At 33.9% G+C, this 23,440-nt stretch overlaps 1 protein-coding gene and 1 long non-coding RNA gene across 2 annotated transcripts in view; one reads left to right on the forward strand and one right to left on the reverse strand.

The window, feature by feature from the left end:
- Positions 1 to 1,638: 1,638 nt before the first annotated feature.
- On the reverse strand, positions 1,639 to 11,684 carry LOC137634620 (uncharacterized). The gene is made up of 3 exons (XR_011042545.1): positions 11,562 to 11,684; positions 9,597 to 9,699; positions 1,639 to 1,919 (listed from the first exon to the last, which is right to left on the reverse strand). It is a non-coding gene; the product is annotated as an uncharacterized lncRNA (long non-coding RNA).
- Positions 10,147 to 23,440, forward strand: part of LOC137634619 (uncharacterized) — a 377,057-nt gene continuing 363,763 nt past the window's right edge. Inside the window, exon 1 of the mRNA XM_068367088.1 lies at positions 10,147 to 12,002. Within this exon, the coding sequence (XP_068223189.1) occupies positions 11,468 to 12,002 (535 nt within the window). The 5' untranslated portion in view covers positions 10,147 to 11,467. The remainder of the gene's footprint in view (positions 12,003 to 23,440) is intronic.

Below are 23,440 nucleotides of genomic sequence, written 5' to 3' on the forward strand. Positions count from 1 at the left end.
TCACTTATTCATGCACATCAGCCGAGCAATCTATACCTCTCTCGTCTAAGGGTCAGATGAGAATGCATTTTCAGTATTCACTGCAAAAATGATGGATAGCGCAGCAATAGCTTAACAATGATCAGTATAGACATTCGTGGTGATATTATTTTCGAAGGCTAATGAGGATTGATGTTTTTTATGGATAAGTGGAACTGTTAAAGCTTAATCAGCGACTAAATTTTCAAAGATGATATTTGCAATTGCCAAATTTATATGAAAGTAAAGTATATGCATGTATGTAATATTTCATTGCTTTCGTCATGCAATTATGTTATATATTTCTTGAATGCAAATTGACTCATACACATGGGCCTATAAGCGATTTTTCATTCTTTTGCGTTATTCAGTGGTATGATAGATGAAACTTCCCAGATTGTTATCCAATATGTAAATTTGCGTTTGTTTTGAGTTATGCATTTCATGTAGACTAAGAAATGATGAATTAGATGGGGTTTATAACTTAAGGTTACATATTGGATCTTTTGATTCCACATCTATTTATCAAATATCATGCAAGACTTTAGTTGCACTTATTTAGTATTTGACTTCATATTCAGAACTACTTTTTATGGTAGAAATACAGTTTATTCATATATATTCGCCCTTTATACTTTATTTCTATGAAGACTAAGATAGATATTTGTAAATTTCCTTATGTCAAGAGATCTAGATTCTGTCAATGATTGTTATTTTCAGGGAGTGAATTTAATCATTTTGAAATTTGCCAGAAAAAATTGTCTGCTGAATTATCTTAAGAATTTATTGTTGATAGAGAAAAAGTGGATTGTTATACAAGGCAATAACTGTAAGATAAACCCTGGGTAACAGAACGAGAGTAGTGTGTTGTTAGATCTTGCAAAAGCGCAGTTTTAAGTGTCAGTCATAGGTCCCTTAGCTGTTGTTTATTAAATTTTATTTTTTTGAGGCATTGAGTATTGTTTATTCTTACCTATCTATGACAAATATTAAACAAACCAAAATACTGCATGCAGTAGGTTTCAATTGTTAAAATCTACTAATCTATGTCACGTGTAAGACTGATTGGGTGCTTCACACGTAACTAGACAAAAGAATAGAAATGTACAACACCGTGATTCCAGAACTATACGGATTTTACCTGATGACACAAAATTAGATAGACGAAGAGCCTTGCATACTTTGAACCTGATACGTACATATCTGTGACTTACCTTACGAAATCAGCTAGATGTCATACGATGTGTTTTTAAGTGGAAACACTGGTCTAAATAATTTATAAGCGGCATGTGACTCCTTAAATATTCAACGAATAAACAGTTTTACTATACCACAATTTTTGGGTTGTATAAACTAACACTAATAAGCGTCCTACAAAGACCTGTTTTAAAACAATAGTGATTAGTAAAGTTTTGCATGGCCATAGATTATTACCAATACATTGAGACAATGTTTTCTCACGCTGACCAATCTCAGGTACACCAGGCTCCCTAAAAGGTGGATAAGAGAAATGTGATAGGGTAATGAAATTCAGCATGATGCAACATCAAGAATTTATATTACTGTCAATGTACGTTAGTAGCAAGAGGAGGCCGGGGAAAGTGAGCACTAATGCTACTTCAGGTTACATGGCTAATAGGTCTCATTTTTATTCTTCTTTGAACTTCTTGTTCTTGTAGGGAACTATTTAGACAATATGATATACTTCTAGAACTTTTGGTTGATGTTCAGTGCTGTTTTTGGCCTCTTGTATTGTAAGGTGAAAGGTTGGTGTAACTTCATAACCTAGGCCGAGTAGAGGACAGTGTAGTCTCCCCAATGACTCTTCTGATTGAATCCGGTTTAATGATTTTCGCTGATATGTTTGGGTCTCAATTTCTACTCTGCTGGTGGTATTAGGCCTGTAAAAGAGATTACGTTAGTGTCAGTGGTGAATTAATTACCTAGGTTAGTAAGGGAGGAATCATAATAAGGAGACAATTGAAAGGCAGAATAAAATGTCCCCTTACAATCATTATTATTATTATTACTAGCCAAATTACAACTCTAGTTGGAAAAGCAGGATGTAATAATTCCAAGGGCTCCAACAGGGAAAAAATAGCCCAGTGAGTAAAGGAAAAAAGGAAATAAACTATATGAAAAGAAATAAAAGATAGAATTTAAATTAAAAAATCAAAATTAAAAATTAAAACATTTCTGAAAACTGGGGTGATTAGCTACCTGATCACAATCAGCACATCAACAGTTACTAGAGAGAGAGAGAGAGAGAGAGAGAGAGAGAGAGAGAGAGAGAGAGAGAGAGAGAGAGAGAGAGAGAGAGAGAGAGAGAGAGAGAAAGCATGCAGGCGACAATATGTAAAATACAGGTTTTCTTATCCTTGTTATTGCATGTTTAGCAAAAGCTAAGATAATTACTTTGTTTAAGTGACTGAGAAAAAGACGTTTATAAATTCATCTTGAATAAACAACTGATCTAGAATAAACAATGAAACCAACATGGCTTACAAGTATGCAACTTCTTTTAAAAGGTAACTTAAAAAGATAATATATATATTTCAAAAATTCAGATTTCATGACAGAACTGGCAGTGTCAGATGGGCACAGCCTTCCGGTTTTCAGTAAGTTTTTAGGAAGGTCATTATCCCATGCATTGTTTTCTGATCCCTATTGACATTGGAACCTGTTCTGCCCTAAGGTTGACTGGCGGGTAGTTTGTTAGGAATTGGTCCCTGGATATTGAAAATACGAGCTTAGTTCATGTACCTCTAAGTTCTCATTCATTCTTACAGGGAATGAGATGCTTGCCATCTGCCGTTCTTTACCATATGAGTGACACAGCAGAATCAACTAATCACTTGGTTTTTTTTTTTTTTTTTTTTTTTTTTTTTTTTTTTTTTTTTTGAGGTGATGCCAGGTGTTGCCTTTTCTGTTTTCATAGATATTATTGGGTGAGACTGCGAACCTCTTTTGCGCTGTTGGTCTGGTTTTCTATTCATCACTCATCAAACCATTGCCCTTTGTGCATATTAGATGCAGTCATAAGGCTTTCTTATCAATACCCCCTTCTTCTTGTGTCTCCAGAACTACCTCTTCCGAATTATATAATTTTTCACCAACCTATTATCCTGCATTCTTGCACCATGACCAAACTATTTCAGAAAACTCTGTTTTACAGTTTCACAAAACGTTGACTTATCCTCTAACTTGCCTATATACAATACCTATTTTAAGTATCTCTACATTCCTCACTCTTTTAACATTGTGCAATCAATTTCTCTTAACATCCTCATCCTCTTTCTTTCATTCAAACTCAGCATTCGCATTCCCACTTCACTTCTATAATAGAATCAACCCAATGGTCCCTTCATATAATCCCAGGTTGACTTCACTAAACACTCCGTCTATTTCCAGTCTTCTGCACATCATGCTACCTTCCTTGCTTTACCCATTCTGTGGCTCACCACTTTCCTCATTCTACCACCATCCATTGCAGTAACTAAAAAAAATACTTATGTAAATCAACTGTCTTCATTTTCCTTCCTACCATACCAATATTCATTGTTTAATCTTCCCAATTTCAGTTTACCTAACTCTTTGTTCGTTTTCTCATTTACACTTGACTTTCCAGTCTGGCAAACACTGTCACATTCTTTCAGAAGTTCAAACAGCTTCCTTTGATATCCCCAATCAGTACTTTGTCATGATCCTAGTAGTAGGTTGGCCTGGGCACCAGCCGCCCGTTGAGATACTACCGCTAGAGAGTTATGGGGTCCTTTTACTGGCCAGACAGTACTACATAGGACCCTTCTCTCTGGTTACGGTTCTTTCCCTTTGCCTACACAGACGCCGAATAGTCTGGCCTATCCTTTACAGATTCTCCTCTGTCCTCATACACCTGACAACACTGTGATTACTAGACAATTCTTCTTCGCCCAAGGGGTTAACTACTGCACTGTAATTGTTCAGTGGCTACTTTCCTCTTGGTAAGGGTAGAAGAGACTCTTTAGCTATGGTAAGCAGCTCTTCTAGGAGAAGGACACTCCAAAATCAAACCATTGTTCTCTTTTCTTGGGTAGTGCCATAGCCTCTGTACCATGGTCTTACACTGCCTTGGGGTAGAGTTCTCTTGCTTGAGGGTACACTCGGGCACACTTTTCTATCTAGTTCCTCTTCTTGTTCTCTTAAACTTTTTATAGTTTAAATAGGAAATATTTATTTGAATATTGTTACTATTCCTAAGATATTATATTTTTCCTTATTTCCTTATTTTCTTTCCTCACTGGGCTACTTTCCCTGTTGGGGCCCCTGGGCTTATAGCATCCTTCTTTTCCAACTAGGGTTGTAGCTTAGCATTTAATAATAATAATAATAATAATAATCTATTTCAGCGTTGTTACTGATCTTGAAATATTTCATATTTTCATTCATTACTTATATATAGTTTATTTGCTATTCCCTTATTTCCTTTCCTCACTGGGTTATTTTCCATGGTGCAGCCCTTGGGCTTGTAGCATTCTATTTTTTAACCAGGGCTGTAACTTGGCTAATAATAATAATAATAATAATAATAATAATAATAATAATAATGATAATGATAATGATAATAATAATAATAATGATATAAACATCAAACATTTCATACCCCATTCATGAATAATTTTCTTATGGTATAACTTCCCAATCACATCTATTTTCCTTTTTCTGACTATTCTTATCACTCCAGCCATAAAGATACGAAATCCATGCGGACTCAGATTATGTCAGGAGCTCCAAGGTTCGTCTACATTCAAGGAAGAAGTCAAATTTTGTCTCTCAAAGATATATGTATATTTGTATTTTTAGATACAAATTACCATCTCTTAGCGCGTCAGTCAAAACTCCAAAAACTGAAAATAATTCAAATAGAAGTATGATTACAGATATTACGCACAATACAAGCACAGGCGAAAATCTTCTTGATGCTTTAACACATTCAGTAACGGAGAACATTCCAGCATTAGAAGTTAGAACTGTCATATCTAACATTATGAAGCAATGTAAATCATTCTTGGTATCTCCAAAGAGAAACAAGATAAAAGTACCATAATTTTTGTAGTCTAAATTTTTCCCATGGAATATTCTGCAATAATTTACTAGATAATAAAAGTGCAAGAATAGATTTCCAAATAGGATGATGTACCGTAAATGTTAATAAGGATATTCTTGCGTGCATTTAAACGTCTTTCCCTCCCCTTTCAACAAGAAAATTAAATAGGATTTTGATAGATTAAAGCAGCATATGTCGCCAACATATCTCAAGTATTATTTCAATTGCTTACATAAATCCAGAAGATTCATTTAAGGATCTGAGGTGTGATGAACTGTATTTGACAAGCATGCAGATAACATATGGGCAAAGGCAAATTCACTACTTCTTATCTCATATGAAACAGCTGTTTGATAGTCATTGGAGCACAACCCCCCCCCCCACACAAAACATATTTGATCAAATGAAAGCTAATGATATCAGAAATGCTAAAATTTATATCATATAAAGACAGTGTAAAGAATATTAATAGTATTATTAGAGGCAAAATGTATCATGACCCATATCTGAACAGTAGTGTACCCAAATTTTCTAATAAAAAACTGACCGCCGAGAATTTCATAAAGCAATCAAGTTTACCAGAAAAATCACTTTTAGTCCTCTGTTCAATTATTCGGCGAGGTTGTGATATTAGTCAGAAAAGTGGGATGCTAAATGTACCGCATTTTGACGCAAAATTAGTGATACAAAATTGACGGGTACATGACCAGGCTACTCCTTTTATTACAAAACTAGGATGGTTTAAGTGGATAAAGGTGTATCGTAATATATATATATATATATATATATATATATATATATATATATATATATATATATATATATATATATATATATATATATATATGTATATATATATATATATATATATATATATATATATATATATATAATGGAAAAAAGAAAGGGCAGTTTTCCTGTTTGCCTGGAGAGATGTTGTATTTGATTTTTGGACGCCATGAAAATATTGTCTACACTCTACAGTGACGATAGGAAACAATGAAATAAAGAAACTACAAGAGAATTAATGAACGGTTAGAATAAGATATTCAAAGAATAGTGACAGCATTCAAATACATCTTTCATATATAAAACTTGAGAAAAAAAAACAAGATGAAGAGAAATAAGATAGAACCGAGTATCCAAATGTACCCTCAAGCAAGAGAACTCTACTCCAAGACAGTGGAAAACCATAGTACAGAGGCTATGGCACTACCCATGACTAGAGAATAATGATTCTATTTTGGAGCGAACTTCTAGCTACAGAGTCTCTTGTACCCTTACCAAGAGGAAAGTAGCCACTGAAAACTTGCAGTGCAGTAGTTAACCCCTTATGAGAAGAATTGTTTGGTAATCTCAGTGTTGTCAAGTATATGAGGACAGAAGAGAATGTGGAAAGAATATGTCAGACTATTCGTTGTATAATTAGGCAAATGAAAACCGAGCCCTAACCAGAGAGAGGGATCTAATGTAGTACTACTCTCTGGCCAGTCAAAGGACCCAATATATATATATATATATATATATATATATATATATATATATATATATATATATATATATATATATATATACATATATATATATATATATATATATATATATATACATATATATATATATATATATATATATATATATATATATATATATATATATATATATATATATATATATATATATGTGTGTGTGTGTGTGCTGAGAGAGAGAGAGAGAGAGAGAGAGAGAGAGAGAGAGAGAGAGAGAGAGAGAGAGAGAGAGAGAGAGAGTTGATTAAGGACTTTGGGGGAGAATAAGGGGAGGTTCTAAAAGGAGGTAAATGAAAATAAAATTGTTAATGAACAAATATATCTTATATTAAAATATGCAAATGTTAAAATCTGTCTGAAGTGTTCATAGGGTGAGTACTTTGAAGATTTGTTGACGTTGGAAGATAGAAAAGACCTGAATGACGCTTGTGGGAGTGAGTGCTGACGCTATAAGGAGGGCAATTAACTGGTTGAAGAAGGGAAAGAAACCTGGAGTTGATTATTGATTACAAAGTGAGATACTGCGGTACGATGGTGATAGTGACTGACCAGGGCTTTTTACATGTTTGGATGAGGGAAATGTTCTAAGGGAACCAATGAGAGGAAGTCCTTTGTATAAAGCTGAAGGGGAAAGGACTCCTGCAGGGGCATAATGTTACTAAGGAAAAAAATTGTTATGTGAGAGGTCTGTAAGTAAAGGGGAAACCTGCACGTGCCATACAAGGAACAAGTAAAACCTAATGAAAAAAAAGTGATATAAACAGACTTTGGAGGGTGTTGAGGATATATGTTAACAAAGGTAAGGTGATGAGAGCGATTAAGAACTTTTTTTGATGGAAGCGAAGCGTGAGCTTGAATAATGTGACGTTGGGAGAGAAATTGCTTTTGTTAAAGAAAAAGGAAATTTTCTATTTCATTGATTACATGATGGATATTACAAATAACTTAGATAATCTTACAATGATTGTACCTAGTGGTGGGTAGTAGGTTGGCAAAGGTACCAGCCACCCGTTGAGGTACTGACTGGCCAGATAGTACTACAGTGAACCCCTCTTTGGTTTAGGCTCATTTTCCATTTGATGTACACATACACCTAATAGTCTGGCCTACTCTTTACACAGCTTTCTTTCTTCATACACCTGACAGCACGAAGATAACCGAAAAAAATCTTCTTCATACACTGGCTACTTTGGTAAGAGAAAAAGAAAATCTTTAGTTATGGTAAGGAGCTCTTCTAGGAGAAAGCCAGTCCAAAATCAAGCCATTGTTCTCTATTCTTGGGTATTTCCATAACATCTGTATCATGGTCTTGCGCTGTCTTGGTTTAGAGTTCTCTTGCTTGAGAGTGCACTCAATTACACTATAATATCCATTTCCTTTCCTCACTGAGCTATTTTCTTGTTGGAGTCCTTAGGCTTATGATATCCAGTTTTTCATCAAGGTTTGTAGCTTACTTTATAATGATAATAATAATAATAATAATAATAACAGAATGTAGCATAAAAATGGAGGCTTGTTATGGTATTAAGGTATGAGGTTGATATTCCATTCCATTTATTGACACCAGTTTAAGTTTGTATTCAATCACTGCTAGGTCGACTTCCGGACGACAGGCTGGGAAATGACCAAGAGATCTTGTCCATGGGAGACTAATGCTCCACAAAGAGCTATAACACCAGATATTGGAACTGACAACAGGTTCCCATGTGTTCAATCACACGTGTGTATATGAATATATATATATATATATATATATATATATATATATATATATATATATATATATATATATATATATATATATATATATATATATATATATATACATCATCTCCTCCTACGCCTCCTGACACAAAGGGCCTAGGATAGATTTCGCCAGTCGTATCTATCTTGAGCTTTTAATTCAATACTTCTCCATTCATCACCTCTAACTTCACTCTTCTAGTGCCTTGTGGAGCCCTGTTAAACGTTTGGTGAACTAATCTCTCTTGGGGAGTGCGACGAGCATGCCCAAACCATCTCCATCTACCATCACCATGATTTCATCCACATATGGCATTCAAGTAATCTCTCTTATAGAAAATCCTGTCTTGCCATTTAACTCCCCAATGTTCTTCTGAGGGCCTTGTTTTCAAATCTACAACATCTGTTTTTGATAGTTTCATTATCATACCTTGACTCATGTCCATACGGTAACACCGATCTCACTAAACTGATATATAGCAGAGTTTTTATATGCACTTTCAGGAGATTTGATTTCTAAATTTTACTTAATCTATACATTGTGATTCGTTTTTTTAAATCTTTCACTAAATTCCAATTACAAGACCCTGTATCAGAAATCATAGTTCATAAATACTTGAATGATTCTACTTCATTAATCCTTTCTCCATCCAATAATATTTCATATTCCGTTCCCATCATATCTGTTTTTCTTCTATTTATCGTGAGTCCAACCCCCTGTGATATTTCAGGGATTCTGGTAAGTAAGCAGTGCAAATCCTGTGGTGTTCTGCTAATAAGGACAGCATCATTAGCATACTCTAGGTCAGCTAATTTCCTATTACCAATCCAGTCCAATGCTTCTCCGCCATTGTATATATATATATATATATATATATATATATATATATATATATATATATATATATATATATATATATAGATTAAGACAGAAACGGACAAAGATATTTGAAGTGGGTAATGTGGTAATTTTTTTTTTTGTGCACACGGTATTCATTTAAAAATAAAGAATTATTGTGTGAATGTGGTAGCGAATGTTGTTGAAAGAAATGGTTAAATGTTAAAAATTAATACCCCTTTACTCAGTAGATGTATCTTTGTATCTTAAAATAACGCTGATACTAATAACAAGAAAGAAAGTATCATAATAAAGGTTAAGTTACCATACAGTAATTTATTAGTTCTGAAAGATGGGGGACTTTGGGGTCACTTAATCTTACGTCGATAATGCTTGATGGACAGCGAAGTTCCCTTTCAGCTGCAGACATGGCATGAATTGTAGTTCGCTTACCATTTAGTTGCGTCCGTGGTGAACAGCTTAACCTGTAAGGACAGACACCATATAGCATACATAAAAAAGAAGTTTTCACCTTGAGTGTTTCTATTGATGATGTATTGCATTCTAACATTTAATGTAAGAAGGTTGCATCATTCAATAAATCAAAGACTTGCATTGTATATTTCTAATGAAATGAGAGAGAGAGAGAGAGAGAGAGAGAGAGAGAGAGAGAGAGAGAGAGAGAGAGAGAGAGACTTGCAAAGAACAGTAGTGCCTTGCTAGCAACCCAGGATGTCCTTTTTCTCCTCTAACGTCTCGTGTAGATCGACGAACGAACGCACATTTGTTTGGCTCCTGTGCGTTCCAGCGCAAGTTATGATTTGTAAACCAAAATACACAAGAGGAAATGCAGTCGTTGATGGCAGATCAATCATTAAAAGTGTATTATAGATAAAATTAGATTAACTTTATTATGAAACCATGTCATAATTTTAAAGTATTTTTTTTACCGTCGATTCAAAACTGCTCTGGTAGTCAGCCGACGCTGTTTACTCATTCCACTAGAGGTTTAAGTATGAAGTGACAGCAGCTATTCAACATCTGGGGAAATCTTTCCTTTCGAGTAGGTGCAACAAGGTCACAATTACCAGTCACAAGCGATACAGAAGCTAATTTAAAAGAGACGGAATAAGAAATGCCGGTCACTAAGGGGCAACATTGTGCTAGAACGCATCTGAGTAGGCGGAGGAAGACCTGGTGGATGGGGCGGGGCTTGGGGCCAGACGGGACTTGCTAATTCAGGCCTCAGTCTCCCCCGAACCGCGGGTGTTGATGTGAATAAGATAGACCTATTGATTTCCAGGACCAACACCTGACCGTATGTTCATATGCTTTAAAAATTCATACCAAAGTATCAGATGCATATAGAAAGTCTGTGTTTAGTGCATGTGAGAGTTTAGTGCTTGGGCAATAGCAGAAAATTGTTGTCATTGCAAATCCGTCAAAATATCCTTTTACGAGGTTGAAAGAAAAAAGAAAAAAAAAAAAGGACATCACATACCAGTCCACTGCAGGTCGGTCTAGTGATGTAAAATCTCATTCTTAAAGTAATATGATTACTTCTGTTATTCGTTGAAGCCATCGTTGGTCATTGTTGTTTTGATTTTGTCAGATGAATATTATTCTTAATTTTCCGTAGGGAAACCACATGAAAATCAAGCTGCGTCGTAAGATTATCTTGGGTCTAAGCCGTCTGTGTAGCCCCGCATAGGCGGCAATCCATTGCCATCATCAGGCCTTTTTAAAAGTAATTTTCTGATATTGTTCTGCAAATATGTAGGTCAAAGCAGAGAAGTAGATGAATTGTCGATATAAATTCCATTGACAATTTCACATCGGAAGTGTCAGTGAATTTGAAAACACTTCTTCAGCTGAGATAGGGTTTAAACTTCACAAGTTGGATATCGGCATCCACAAACAGTAGGCCTAGACCTATTTTCCTATAGGTAACTCTCCTATTAAACTATGGGCGTGATTTCCATAACAGTTCATGATTCCCCACTATTATCAGTTCCTCACCCGGAGGTGAAGGGTCGTAAGCAGTGAGGACCTTTATAAACTTAAGGATAGGAAGGAAGACAGGCGAGTCGAGTAGATGGAGTGAAGATTATCCCTAGGAAAATAAAAGTGAGGGAGTAATGCTGATAATAATAGCCTTGGACCATCAGGGCACCGGGGGAGGAGGCTGAAAATGATGGGTCTAACCACAAATGCCACAGTGGATGATGCCACACCACCTCCAATAACACCGTCATGGATGTGAGCGCACCTGCACCTCCCGACAGGGGGGTTTCTTCAGGGGGAGCCTCGTCCCTCCTAGGCCAACCTCATCTAGTACCCAGTTTACCTGTATTTAGTGTGGCAGGGATTGCGGCAACCTCACACCCCACGACTCCTGGACCTGGCAGGGGCAATAATCCTATTGCCCTTCTTCAAGAAGGCAAGAAAGCTCTCGTAGGCCATAATGACCCTTCTCTACCCATCGCAACCACCAGTACCACCACACCTTGTCCCACGCTGCCCACCAACGCCACTACTTCGCTCGAGTCGCCTTCAGAACCAGCACCATCGTCGTCTCCTGCATCCCCACCAATAACGTCATCGTCATCTGCATCGTCATTAGTCAGCGAGAAAAAAGCCACTTCCATGGATCAAGCCACGCCCCCCAAATCCCCCTCCAGCAAATCCCCTCCGAGTACCATGACAACGATCGCCACTGGGGCTGCTTTGGTACCCACCGCAACCACCACCGTCAACAACAACAACAATAACAGCACTCCTTCAACAGGTTGGTATACAACAAGGATTTCTTCCATTGAAATTCAGTAGTTTCTCTCTTTCCCCAGCATGGTCTGTGGTCTCTAACTGATTTAAATTACTTTGGGCATAACTTATATATTTTCTGTTCCAATATATGAAGGGTATGCATACAGTATTATGTAATATGATATATATATATATATATATATATATATATATATATATATATATATATATATATATATATATATATATATATATATATATATATATATATATATATATATATATAATACTGTAGTACGTATTTGAATTACGTATATTTTATCATTTTCTAATATGATTTATGATATATATATATATATATATATATATATATATATATATATATATATATATATATGTGTGTGTGTGTGTGTGTGTGTGTGTGACTGATAAGTATTCATCCAAATAATTCATCCGTATATATATATATATATATATATATATATATATATATATATATATATATATATATATATATATATATATATATACTGTAGTACGTATTTGAATTACCGTATATTTTATCATTTTCTTATCAGAAAATTTCACACTAAAAATATGATTTGTAGCTTTTTACATTTAAAAACAGAAGATGCATCATATACTGAATATTATGATTAAAAAAATTAAAAAGGGGGTAATTTTAGTCCTGATCATAATGACACGAGTAAATTGAAATATGGCTAAAATTATGTTGATATTATCAGTAATCTCTTTTTATTTTGCACAATTAAAGCGTGTTTATCACGACAAACTTGAATAAGCTGGTATAAATTACATAATAGATCTATATATTTGGTACCAATATTTCCTATAGAATAGCTGTAGGCCTAATTCTTTAGAATTCATATCATATATAAGACTGATAGTTCTTTCATATTTTACTTTATTGGGATTACCATCATGATGTTAAAAGAAGCATATTCATATATCAAAGGGAATGTGAAGAATTAGATACACACATGCCTATAGGAAAGCTATTGCTGTCAGTTAAGGGACTTTGCCGGTTTCCTTCGGTCTATAGGTGCACTTGCTTGATATCCTTTTAACGTTCCATCTTACTGTCCCAATCTAGTCCCTTTCTCTTCAGTTTTTTCGCTTGATTCACTTGGGCGCTGAATGGCCTCATAGGCCTCAACGCCCAAATTCATAAATCTAATCCAACCATTCTTATATAAATGAATAAATCGCATAGGCTATATATATATATATATATATATATATATATATATATATATATATATATATATATATATAGCTTTATGTAAAGGCAGTGTACAATAATGGTGTTTTTGGAAGGATAGCCAAAGTAATCAACACCTGATATTGTTCTTAGAAAGTTGAAAGTTCTGCCAATAATAGGAAATGGCTCTTACGCATGCACTCCCATACAGTATATATATATATATATATATATATATATATATATATATATATATATATATATATATATATATATATATATATATATATATAAATATATATATATATATATATATATATATATATATATATATATATATATGTGTGTGTGTGTGTGTGTGTGTGTGTGTGTGTGTGAGTTGGTGGTTGGGTGTGTACACCAGTTTCTGTAAGTAGGCCGTAAGTATGTAATGTACAGAATAGATACAATTCTTCATGCACGTTAGGACTTTCATCACTTATTTTTGCTTAAGCTTCGAACTGGCTTTACAAGTTTGGTTCAGTTCGGAAGCTAAGTAAATGGAGAAAAAAATGTAAAAAGTTGAGTTCCTGATGTGTTGAGGTTGCCATTGGAGCTTTAGCTATGTAATTTTATTTTATTTTTGGTGCTTGATGGTGGTAAAAACTCTTGAATATGATTTTTTTTTTTGGGGGGGGACGTATTTGATCAATTAGGTAACTTATTCTTGTTGGCTAAAATATAAAATCCGATGCATAGCCAACAGAAAACAAGTTACCTAGGCATTGATAAGTTATTTCCCGCCAAATTGCACCGACACTAAAAATTGTCATTATTATTATTATTATTATTATTATTATTATTATTATTATTATTATTATTATTATTATGTCAAAGGGGTAACCGCCTACTCACATGAAACGTCAAATTGCACCGGCACAAAAAAATTGTCATTATTATTATTATTATTATTATTATTATTATTATTATTATTATTATTATTATTATTATTATTATTATTATTATTTTAAAGGGGTAACCGCCTACTCACATGAAACGTCTTAGCCAGGGAAGCTATGGAAAGGTCCAATATTGTAAGACAGCGCAAAGAGGGATTCCTGTATTATAATTTACTGCATTTACCCCCAGGAATATTGGGTTTTGTTAGAACGCTCTTCGGCGTTTGTTGCCTTTTTGTAGGTTATTTGATTTCGCAAAACAAGCATTTGTTCTGACATTTATAAGACTGATGATGAGCATCATAATAAAAGTAATAAATGGTAGTATCCACGTCAACTTATTATTGCAATTAATATGTCCTTTACTTATAAAATCAATTATAGGTAAACCATTCATGATATTACTTTCTTTTATTTTTGTTGCTCTCTTTTGTTACTTCAATTTTATCTTATATTTTGTTGTTCTTGTCCGTAAATATGTTTGCATGTAGGCGTATATATATATATATATATATATATATATATATATATATATATATATATATATATAGGCCTATATATATATATATATATATATATATATATATATATATATATATATATATATATATATATATATATATATATATATACATGTGTGTGTGTGTGTATGATAATATTGTCTCTTGTAATTTTTTTTTTTTTTTTTTTTTTGCAAATAAGCGACAAACACCTTTTGATATAAAATTCACTTTGCCACGGGAGCACAAACCCATGAGGAAAATCATTTTATGATAAGTACTTTTACCCGGCCAAGAATCGAATTCTTAGAGGGAGGGCGAAAGTACTCATCAAGAATTTTCTTTTGGGTTTGTGATCCCGTTTGGCAAAGTCATGACTCAATTTTATATTAAAAGATATTTTTAGGTTATTTGAAAGAAAAAAAATAACAAGTGTTGATGATAAAAGTATCATATATCCTAGGCCTATATATACATTTGTGTATGAATGTATATATTTATGTATATATAGTATAATACATATATATACAACTGTATATGTATAAATTATACTATATGTACCTAAATACATACATTCATACACAAACGTATATGTAGGCTTAGGCTATATGATACTTCTATCATCAACACCTGTGATGATAAAAGTATCATGAGACTAGGCCTATATATGTTTGTGTATGATTGTATGTTTATATATATATATATATATATATATATATATATATATATATATATATATATATATATATATATATATATATATATATATATATATATATATAAATTATACTATATATACATAAATATATACATTTATACACAAACGTATGTAGGCTATAAGCCTAGGCTATATGATACTTTTATCATCAATACCTGTGATGATAACGGTATCATATAGCTTAGGCCCATATCTACGTTTGTGTATAAATGTATGTATTTATATATATATATATATATATATATATATATATATATATATATATATAGATATATATATATATATATATATATATATATATATTGAGATAATTTTTTTTAAGATTTTCGGTGATCAACCTACTCTGAAGAAGTTTTTTCATTCTTTAAGTTTGCCTTGTTTCGAGTACTGTGTTCCTGTCTTGTCTTCAGCTGCTGAATCTCATCTAGATTTGTTTGACAAGAACTTGTAGTCTATTAAATTTCTTATTCTTGAACTAGATATTAGTTCGTTATGCATGTTACATAATATTTTTCATAACTGATCATTCTTTGCAGTCAGATCTTCCCAGACAGTACCATCTTGCACTTAATACTAGGTATGCAGTGAGTTCTGTCATGCCTTTATCATAAAGCTCAATACTACAAAGTATTCTAGAAGTTTTATTCCAACTGTGATCAGATTGTGGAATATTCTTCTTAATCGGGTAGTTGAATCGTTGGAACTTCAGAAGTTCAAACTTGCATTGAATGTTTTTATGTTGAAGAGGCTGACATAAGTCGTTCTTCAAAGTTTTTATATGACATATATTTTAACGTTGTCACTAAATAAAAATATTCTATATTTCATTACTGCTCATATAATTTGTTTAGTTCCTTTCCTCATTGGGCTATTTTCCCTGTTGGAGCCCTTGGGCTTAAAGTATCCTGCTTTTCCAAATAAGGTTTGGCTTGGCTAGTAATAATGATAATATATTGTGCCTGTGTGTGGGCACGCGCATGCATACGTTCATGCACGTTTTTATAACATGAAAACCGTTTTCCCATAGGGATAGGTCCTGAGAACATCAACAGCAGTGACTTCACCATTTATCCTGTAATTGAGTTTTGTGGATGAACTATTGTGTGATGTGAAATTTCCTCAACATTAGTCGCTTCAAACCCTTCTACCAAACCCTTTCGAGGATAACCTCTCCTCCTACCTCGTATCACTTATGAAATACCAACTTTTCACTAACCTGTTGTTGCTCATTATTTCATTCGACCGAACCACCTCAAAATACTCCACAGTTCATCCTAACCGCATCAACTTTTATTTTTAATTTAGACAACATCTATACTTCACTTACATAAAGTGATTTTGTTAGACTATCAATTCATATTTCCCACCTTGGCTTATATGTAGACAACTTAATTGTCCTACTTGTCTTTTGTATACACCTTGGTACATTTCTGGTTTTTCCATTCTGTGACTCACCTTTTCTCTCGTCTTACCGTTCCCCCTTAAGAGTTTATGAACACATTTACTCCAAGACACTTATACGAATCAACCACTCCCATCATTCGACCATCTAGGCCTATGCCAACATTCATTACTCCATCTTTCTCATTTCCATTTACATGTATTATCTTATTCTTGCTATCATTTACTCACTACTTTCTCTTCTTTCTGACACTTTCAAACTCTCTTGCCAGCTTCAGCTTTTTTTCTTTTTTTCACACTTTAATTTTGCTTCAACCATCACATCCATCAAATTATCTTCTCCGCATACTTCGTACAAACTTATAATCAAGCACACATTTCCTTCCCATTTTCCCATGTTCTTCACAAACCTTGTATTTCCCACGATCAAGCCTTCTCCCCCCCCCAATAAAAAAATCCACACGATTCTCTTAAATTTTAATTACTCCAGGAACTCAATTTTTAATTACTACGGGCTTGATACCTTCAACTCTTTCTGTCACTTACTCTTGTATTGAGATCTCGCACACCCCCACCCTTTCATGCTATAATATTTACCAACTAAGCCTCTGTTCACCTAAGCAGTGGATTAGGCGCATAGTTGTTAGCTGACCGTTACGACTCACAGCTTGGGTGGAAAAATAAAGCTTCGATGAGGTCATTCTATTTCTACCAATTCAAATTTTACCATTTTATTACTGGATGAAACTGATTCAGCCGTTTAGAAATTACAGGTATTTTTAGAAGAAAAAAAGAAAAACTATAATCATAAGCTTGCCAGGGACTCAATTTCCTATTTCCAGTAGCTTGTTTGCATTGTTGGATCATTTAACTTAACAGTTTTTCGTAAATTAGCCGGCGTGCAGGTCAGTGATATTTCTGTATTAAGATGAGAGCTATTTGCTGTGGATTCATTTTAGCCTTAAGTCAAACGGTAGAAATTCTTCCTTATATGGAACAGTCCTTTGTCCACATTTTATAAGCTTCAAAGTTCAAGAAGTGACATCTAATACAATTAATCTTGGGATAAGAGAATATCGATATGTAAAAACAGTAACGCACACAGATAACAGCGTGACACGAATACATATGTCGGGATATACTTCATATTTTAAGCATTCACACTTTGAAAGGATAGCTCGGAAACGTGGATTTTCTTTCTTCTTCTTCTTCTTCTTCTTCTTCTTCTTATTATTATTATTGTTGTTGTTGTTGGTGGTGTTATTATTATTGTTGATGTTGCTGTTGTTGTTGTTCACCATGAACTCCAGAACACACCGGCACCCCCTAACAGCTGATTAGACTGTTGGGCGAATGATGGGGAACAATTTACGGATCACGCAAATATTATTCGAACACACAACTAAGGATACTCGGTATGGGTACCAGCTAGCCTGATTGCACCCTCTAAAACGGGCGTTGTCGCTCTTCAGCTAAACTTCATTGTTCTAGCCTTGTACTTTCCTTATATTCAGTCTTTCTAGCTTTAACCCATGTAGGTTAGTTGCCGAACTTCCATTTCTTTACCCAATTTGATATCCTTCAGAAGCTTTTCAAGGTTTGCTCTATTAGAATCATGAAATATTATTCAGTGGTCTGTTTGAATAGCCTAATTATATGATGATGATATTCTATGGTTTATTTCATTCCCTCTCCTTTTAATGGGATTGTTTCAATGTCTCACCAGTGCTAAGCATATAAGGTGTAAGAAGAAATGGTTTCTACGTCTCGTATTCTTTGCTTGCATAGCATAGGCTAACATGGCGCTAAATGCTTTCGTATCCCAGAAAACCGTTAAATAAATGCTACCATTACAATATTCCGTGTCACTGTTATTATTATTATTATTATTATTATTATTATTAGATAGGCGCATCCCTAATTTTAAAAGCAGAGCGCTAAAATTCTAATTGCCTTAATATAAAAAAAACAGTAACGTGGGAATAAGAAACGGAGAAGTAAAAGTATTCATCTATATTTTTATATGTATTGATTTATAGTAGATGCAATATATATATATATATATATATATATATATATATATATATATATATATATATATATATGGTCATCGCAATTTCCTGTCTTTTGGACAGATTTGAGTTTCTGGCTTATACCTTTGTTCATGTTTCGATGCATCTTATAAAACATTGTCATTTCTTAGAAGTTATCACTACAAATCGCTTATAATAACAGCTCTCCCCACGCACAGTCACTGCAAGTGTGATTTAATTGGCTTCAGAATGATGAGGAATTGGCGTCTGCTATGTTGTAGGAAAACTAACTGATAATAGTATCCAATTAGCGTAACAGTTACTCAGGTTAGAAATGCTAGATACGGTTTATAAGGTGCTATGAACAGTAGACCTCTAGGCTGCTTCTCCGTATTCTGTTAATGGTATCATTCGGAACTATCTATCGTAATTTTAGGCTTAAGTTGACATCACAAAGTTGGCAATGTTTCTGTTTCGAATGTCATTACTGTATAAAGATGTTGCATAAGTTGGTGAATCTGCTTAAAACCAGATGTCCTCCGCTATCGACCTTTTCTCACTGTTTTGAATATAGTATATTCATAGCTACAATGAATCGCCTTCCTGGATCTTGATTTTGAAGCCAGTACTTTGGTTAATCATACCTCTCCTTTAATTTCAATGGTCTTTTATGTATTATTATAGACGAGAGATTGTCAGAGATGCGAGCATTTTCTAATTCAAATTAAAAATTGTATCATGATGGTTTTATGTTCCAAGACATCCTGTCATAGGCAGTAGCCTTTAGGCCTAGGCTACTCACTTTATCTTCTGAAGGGGTTTGTGCTGTTGGTTTTTCCCAATGACCTTTGATGTTGTGCTGCAAATTACAAACTGTGATTTGTATCCTACTGCTTGAAGCAAACTAAATCCACATCCTTTTGTTTCGAACATCACACTCATTTTATTCTTTTCATCCGTCGGAGCTTGTCATTTCCTTACTCGCGGTATCAAACTTGAAAATGAAGAGAGGGCCTGCATTAAGAAATAATACGATCTGCATTTCGAATTACAACTTGATAATTTTAAACTGATGTAACGGAAAACCATTGCCAAAAGCAAGCACTTGGTATGATGAAACCCGAGATGTTTGCGGAGTTATCACGACCAAGCGAAATCCTATTTCATCGGAGTCCGGAAATGGAGTTTCCGGTGGCTAAATCAATATAAATACTTTGTTTTGCTGCTAATTTTGGATTTATGAGGAATGTGAAAACATAATGTTGGTGAATAGAGCTCTGAAACATTTATTTTCCAATATTAAAGCTACGATTTTATTCGAAATGAAAGGTTATTTACTACTTCACACCACAAGTTACACAGCCTTCCGAATGACTAGGAATTCAGGGAATGAAGATTTAATAGAATCGAAGAACAAGTTACTGACATTTGAGTCTGTAAATCCAAGATTCAAGAACTCCGTTAGATCTGTGTGCTCCCATAACTGGTATTGATTATAACTAGATTTATTACCTTGAAGCGATATATTTTGACTGATGTCTCTTTGATTACTTCAAGAGCGTTGTGTCAATAGAGGACTGTTGAGATTAGGCTATGGACATTTAGGAAGCAGGGAATAATCAAGTATAAAATGTTGATTTCAGCCGTTTTTTATGTTTTTCCCTTAATCGATAATAATGAAATTGTCCGTAAAACACACACACACACACACACACACACACACACACACATATATATATATATATATATATATATATATATATATATATATATATATATATATATATATATATATACATATATATATATTACATTGAAACTGTATTACTGTCTTGTAGAAGGTCAAGTGAGGTAGCCTACTACGAAACTGGGTAAGTAATGAGATGTACCCATGTGGTGGCCGGAGTTATTGATCTATGTGAAAGTAAGAAATTTTAGGCTAATGTAGAAAAATATCTTAGGTTTGTCGTGAGAGCTCAGGTTTAGCAGGATAAAGTTCTTAATAAAAGATTATATGAATTGAGCAGTTTTAATGGCATTGGCAATAGATATTCAATGCTTAATTTCACTGTCATTGCAGTCGGCAACAATGCATTTTTTATGTATCTTAGGTGGAAATATGTTTGCTAGAGGAATATTAGGTATTCCCACGATTATTTCTGCCGTGTCATTTTTGGTATGAAATATCATATTTGGGTACTAATTTAATTAGTATCATTGTACTATTTTTATTTGGTAACTGCAGACAAACGTTTATCTGGAAAGTAGTCGTCTTTATTTTATACTGTTCATCTGAAACTGACAAATCTTCAATATTAGTGTAAGCCTAATTGAAATTTGGACAAGTAATTGTCACTCTCAATGAGGTCATCAATGCGGTTACTTGTGTAGACAATATTTTACAAAGGCGGTAGATTAAAACTAATCAAAATGTGGTTTTATCCTCAACTGAAACTTAGGAAATAGTGTATACTTTTTATCCCATTTCTTTCCGAATGAATAAGAATGAATAAAATGTTCACCAAAAAGTGTATAAATTATTGTTTTTGAGTGACTAAAAATTAAAATCAAGATGTGTGATATTGTAAATTGTTAAATTAGAGGGATTTGTTTATAGAAAAATGCAATTAAATGTGATTATACTGTAAATATTGTGATTGTAAAGAATATGTAATTTAACTTTTTAATAAAAAGAAAAAAAAAATCTTTCCGTTGTAAACAAAGTCAACGTAATATTTCGTAATTTTAACAGTAGCACCCATGTGTCGTCTTAATAACATAATGATAGACTTTAATTATGAGCTCTTGGTGATTCCATAATGATGGACTATAATTATTAGCAAATTACAAGGGTTGGATTGTCCAAAAGTTGACTTCCCCAGCTATTGTAGCAGATTGGCTGGTCACTGATCAGTGATAGTTGAAGGTGGCTAAGGGTTGTCGTTTGAATGTTTAAAGCGGTCACTTGTGTTTGGAATGAGGAGGATGAACCGGTGATTTTTTCAAAAAGGCAAGGTGGGTGCCATTATTAAAAACTGGGCGGAAAGGACAATAAAGCGTGCCAATTTGTATGCAAATTCCTATACGAATTATGATGGAATATGTTGACTGAATGCATAGCTGGTTTTCAAAGAACAATAACCAATGATTTAGTAAACAACAATTATATAGGAATGTTAGTAGATGGATGGGTTATAAGGTCACTGAAATATGGGCGAGATTTAGCGCCTTCACTGACAAACGGATGTTTTATGTTACTACGACTGATAATAGTTATACAGTCTTTTAGCTATAAAGGCTTCCTCTCTAGCGATGAAACACCATGGTTTCTATTATAACTGAAATAAGATAGATTATTTTAATTTGAAAATACTAAACCCCTGAAATAATTTCTTATATAGGCCTACACGCTTATACAATATTCTATTTCGATACGCAGAGATGGAGAGGTGAAATTTTAATCATGTCCATATTTTCATTCTTGAACCCTCATCGGAGAGCATGGGAGTAAGTAGCCACGTGGTCTGCCGTTGTGCGAACAGATAGGCTAGGCCTAATGCAGTGATAGGCATAGAAGTATATTTGGTAAGTCGGGCGCATTAGGCTTATGTCAGAGTGTTGTAGGTTTCAGATGTCAGGGACAGCGACATAAAGATCATCTCGGTTTTCAAGAACTGTACAGTACAGTATATGATTTTAGTGGTATAAAGATGATGCTTGTGATTTGCTTTTTATAGTTTTCTGCTTTCATATTATTATTATTATTATTATTATTATTATTATTATTATTATTATTAAGACAAGTTTTGCTGTTATTATAATTATTATTGGTTATTGTTGCTGCTGTTTTTTTTTTTCTTTATCATGCTCATCTTTCTACAGATAATTTTTATAGCATTTACATTTTTGTGAGCATTGTTCGCGTAGCATTTCTATAAATGAAAATCCAGTAACTCAACAATATAATATTACACTACGAAAATGGCTGAACGCCACAAATCTCTGTCATATCAATCTCATGAATCGCATGGGGAAATAGCCTATTTAAACTTAGCTTTTTATGAGTAGTTTGATATGCTTGCGGTGCCAACTCATACATAGGCACAATTTATCCATGTAAAACTATAAGATGTTTGTGGTGTCTGAGGTGGTAACGTCCCTGTCTGGTGAACGTCAGACTGGGGTTCGAGTCCCGCTTAAACTCGTTAGTTTCTTTAGTCGCTGAAACCTCACCATCCTTGTGAGCTAAGGAGGTGGGGTTTGGGGGAGCCTTTTGGTCTATCTGCTGAGTCATCAACAGCCATAGCCTGGCCCTCCTTGGTCCTAGCTTGGGTGGAGAGGGGTTTGGGCGCTGATTATATGTATACGTGGTCAGTCTTAAGGGCACTGTCCTGCTCAACAGGGTAATGTTTCTGTCTCTTGCCTCTGCCATTCATGAGTGGCCTTTAAATATTTAAAAGCTATTTCGTAACCATTTCTGAATTTTTAAGCATAAGTTTTATTTGATATTGTAAGGTTTATTATGATCCCTATTCTTTATCAGAAGTTCTCACGGCTCTAAAACAAAAGGGAGTTAAATGGGTGGACGTCTTACGGAAACTTTTAGCAACATGTTATGATAATGTTTTCATCAATAGCGGGGAATGTA

The sequence above is a fragment of the Palaemon carinicauda genome, chromosome 45 (genome assembly GCF_036898095.1).
Source record: "Palaemon carinicauda isolate YSFRI2023 chromosome 45, ASM3689809v2, whole genome shotgun sequence".
Lineage (NCBI taxonomy): Eukaryota > Metazoa > Arthropoda > Malacostraca > Decapoda > Palaemonidae > Palaemon > Palaemon carinicauda.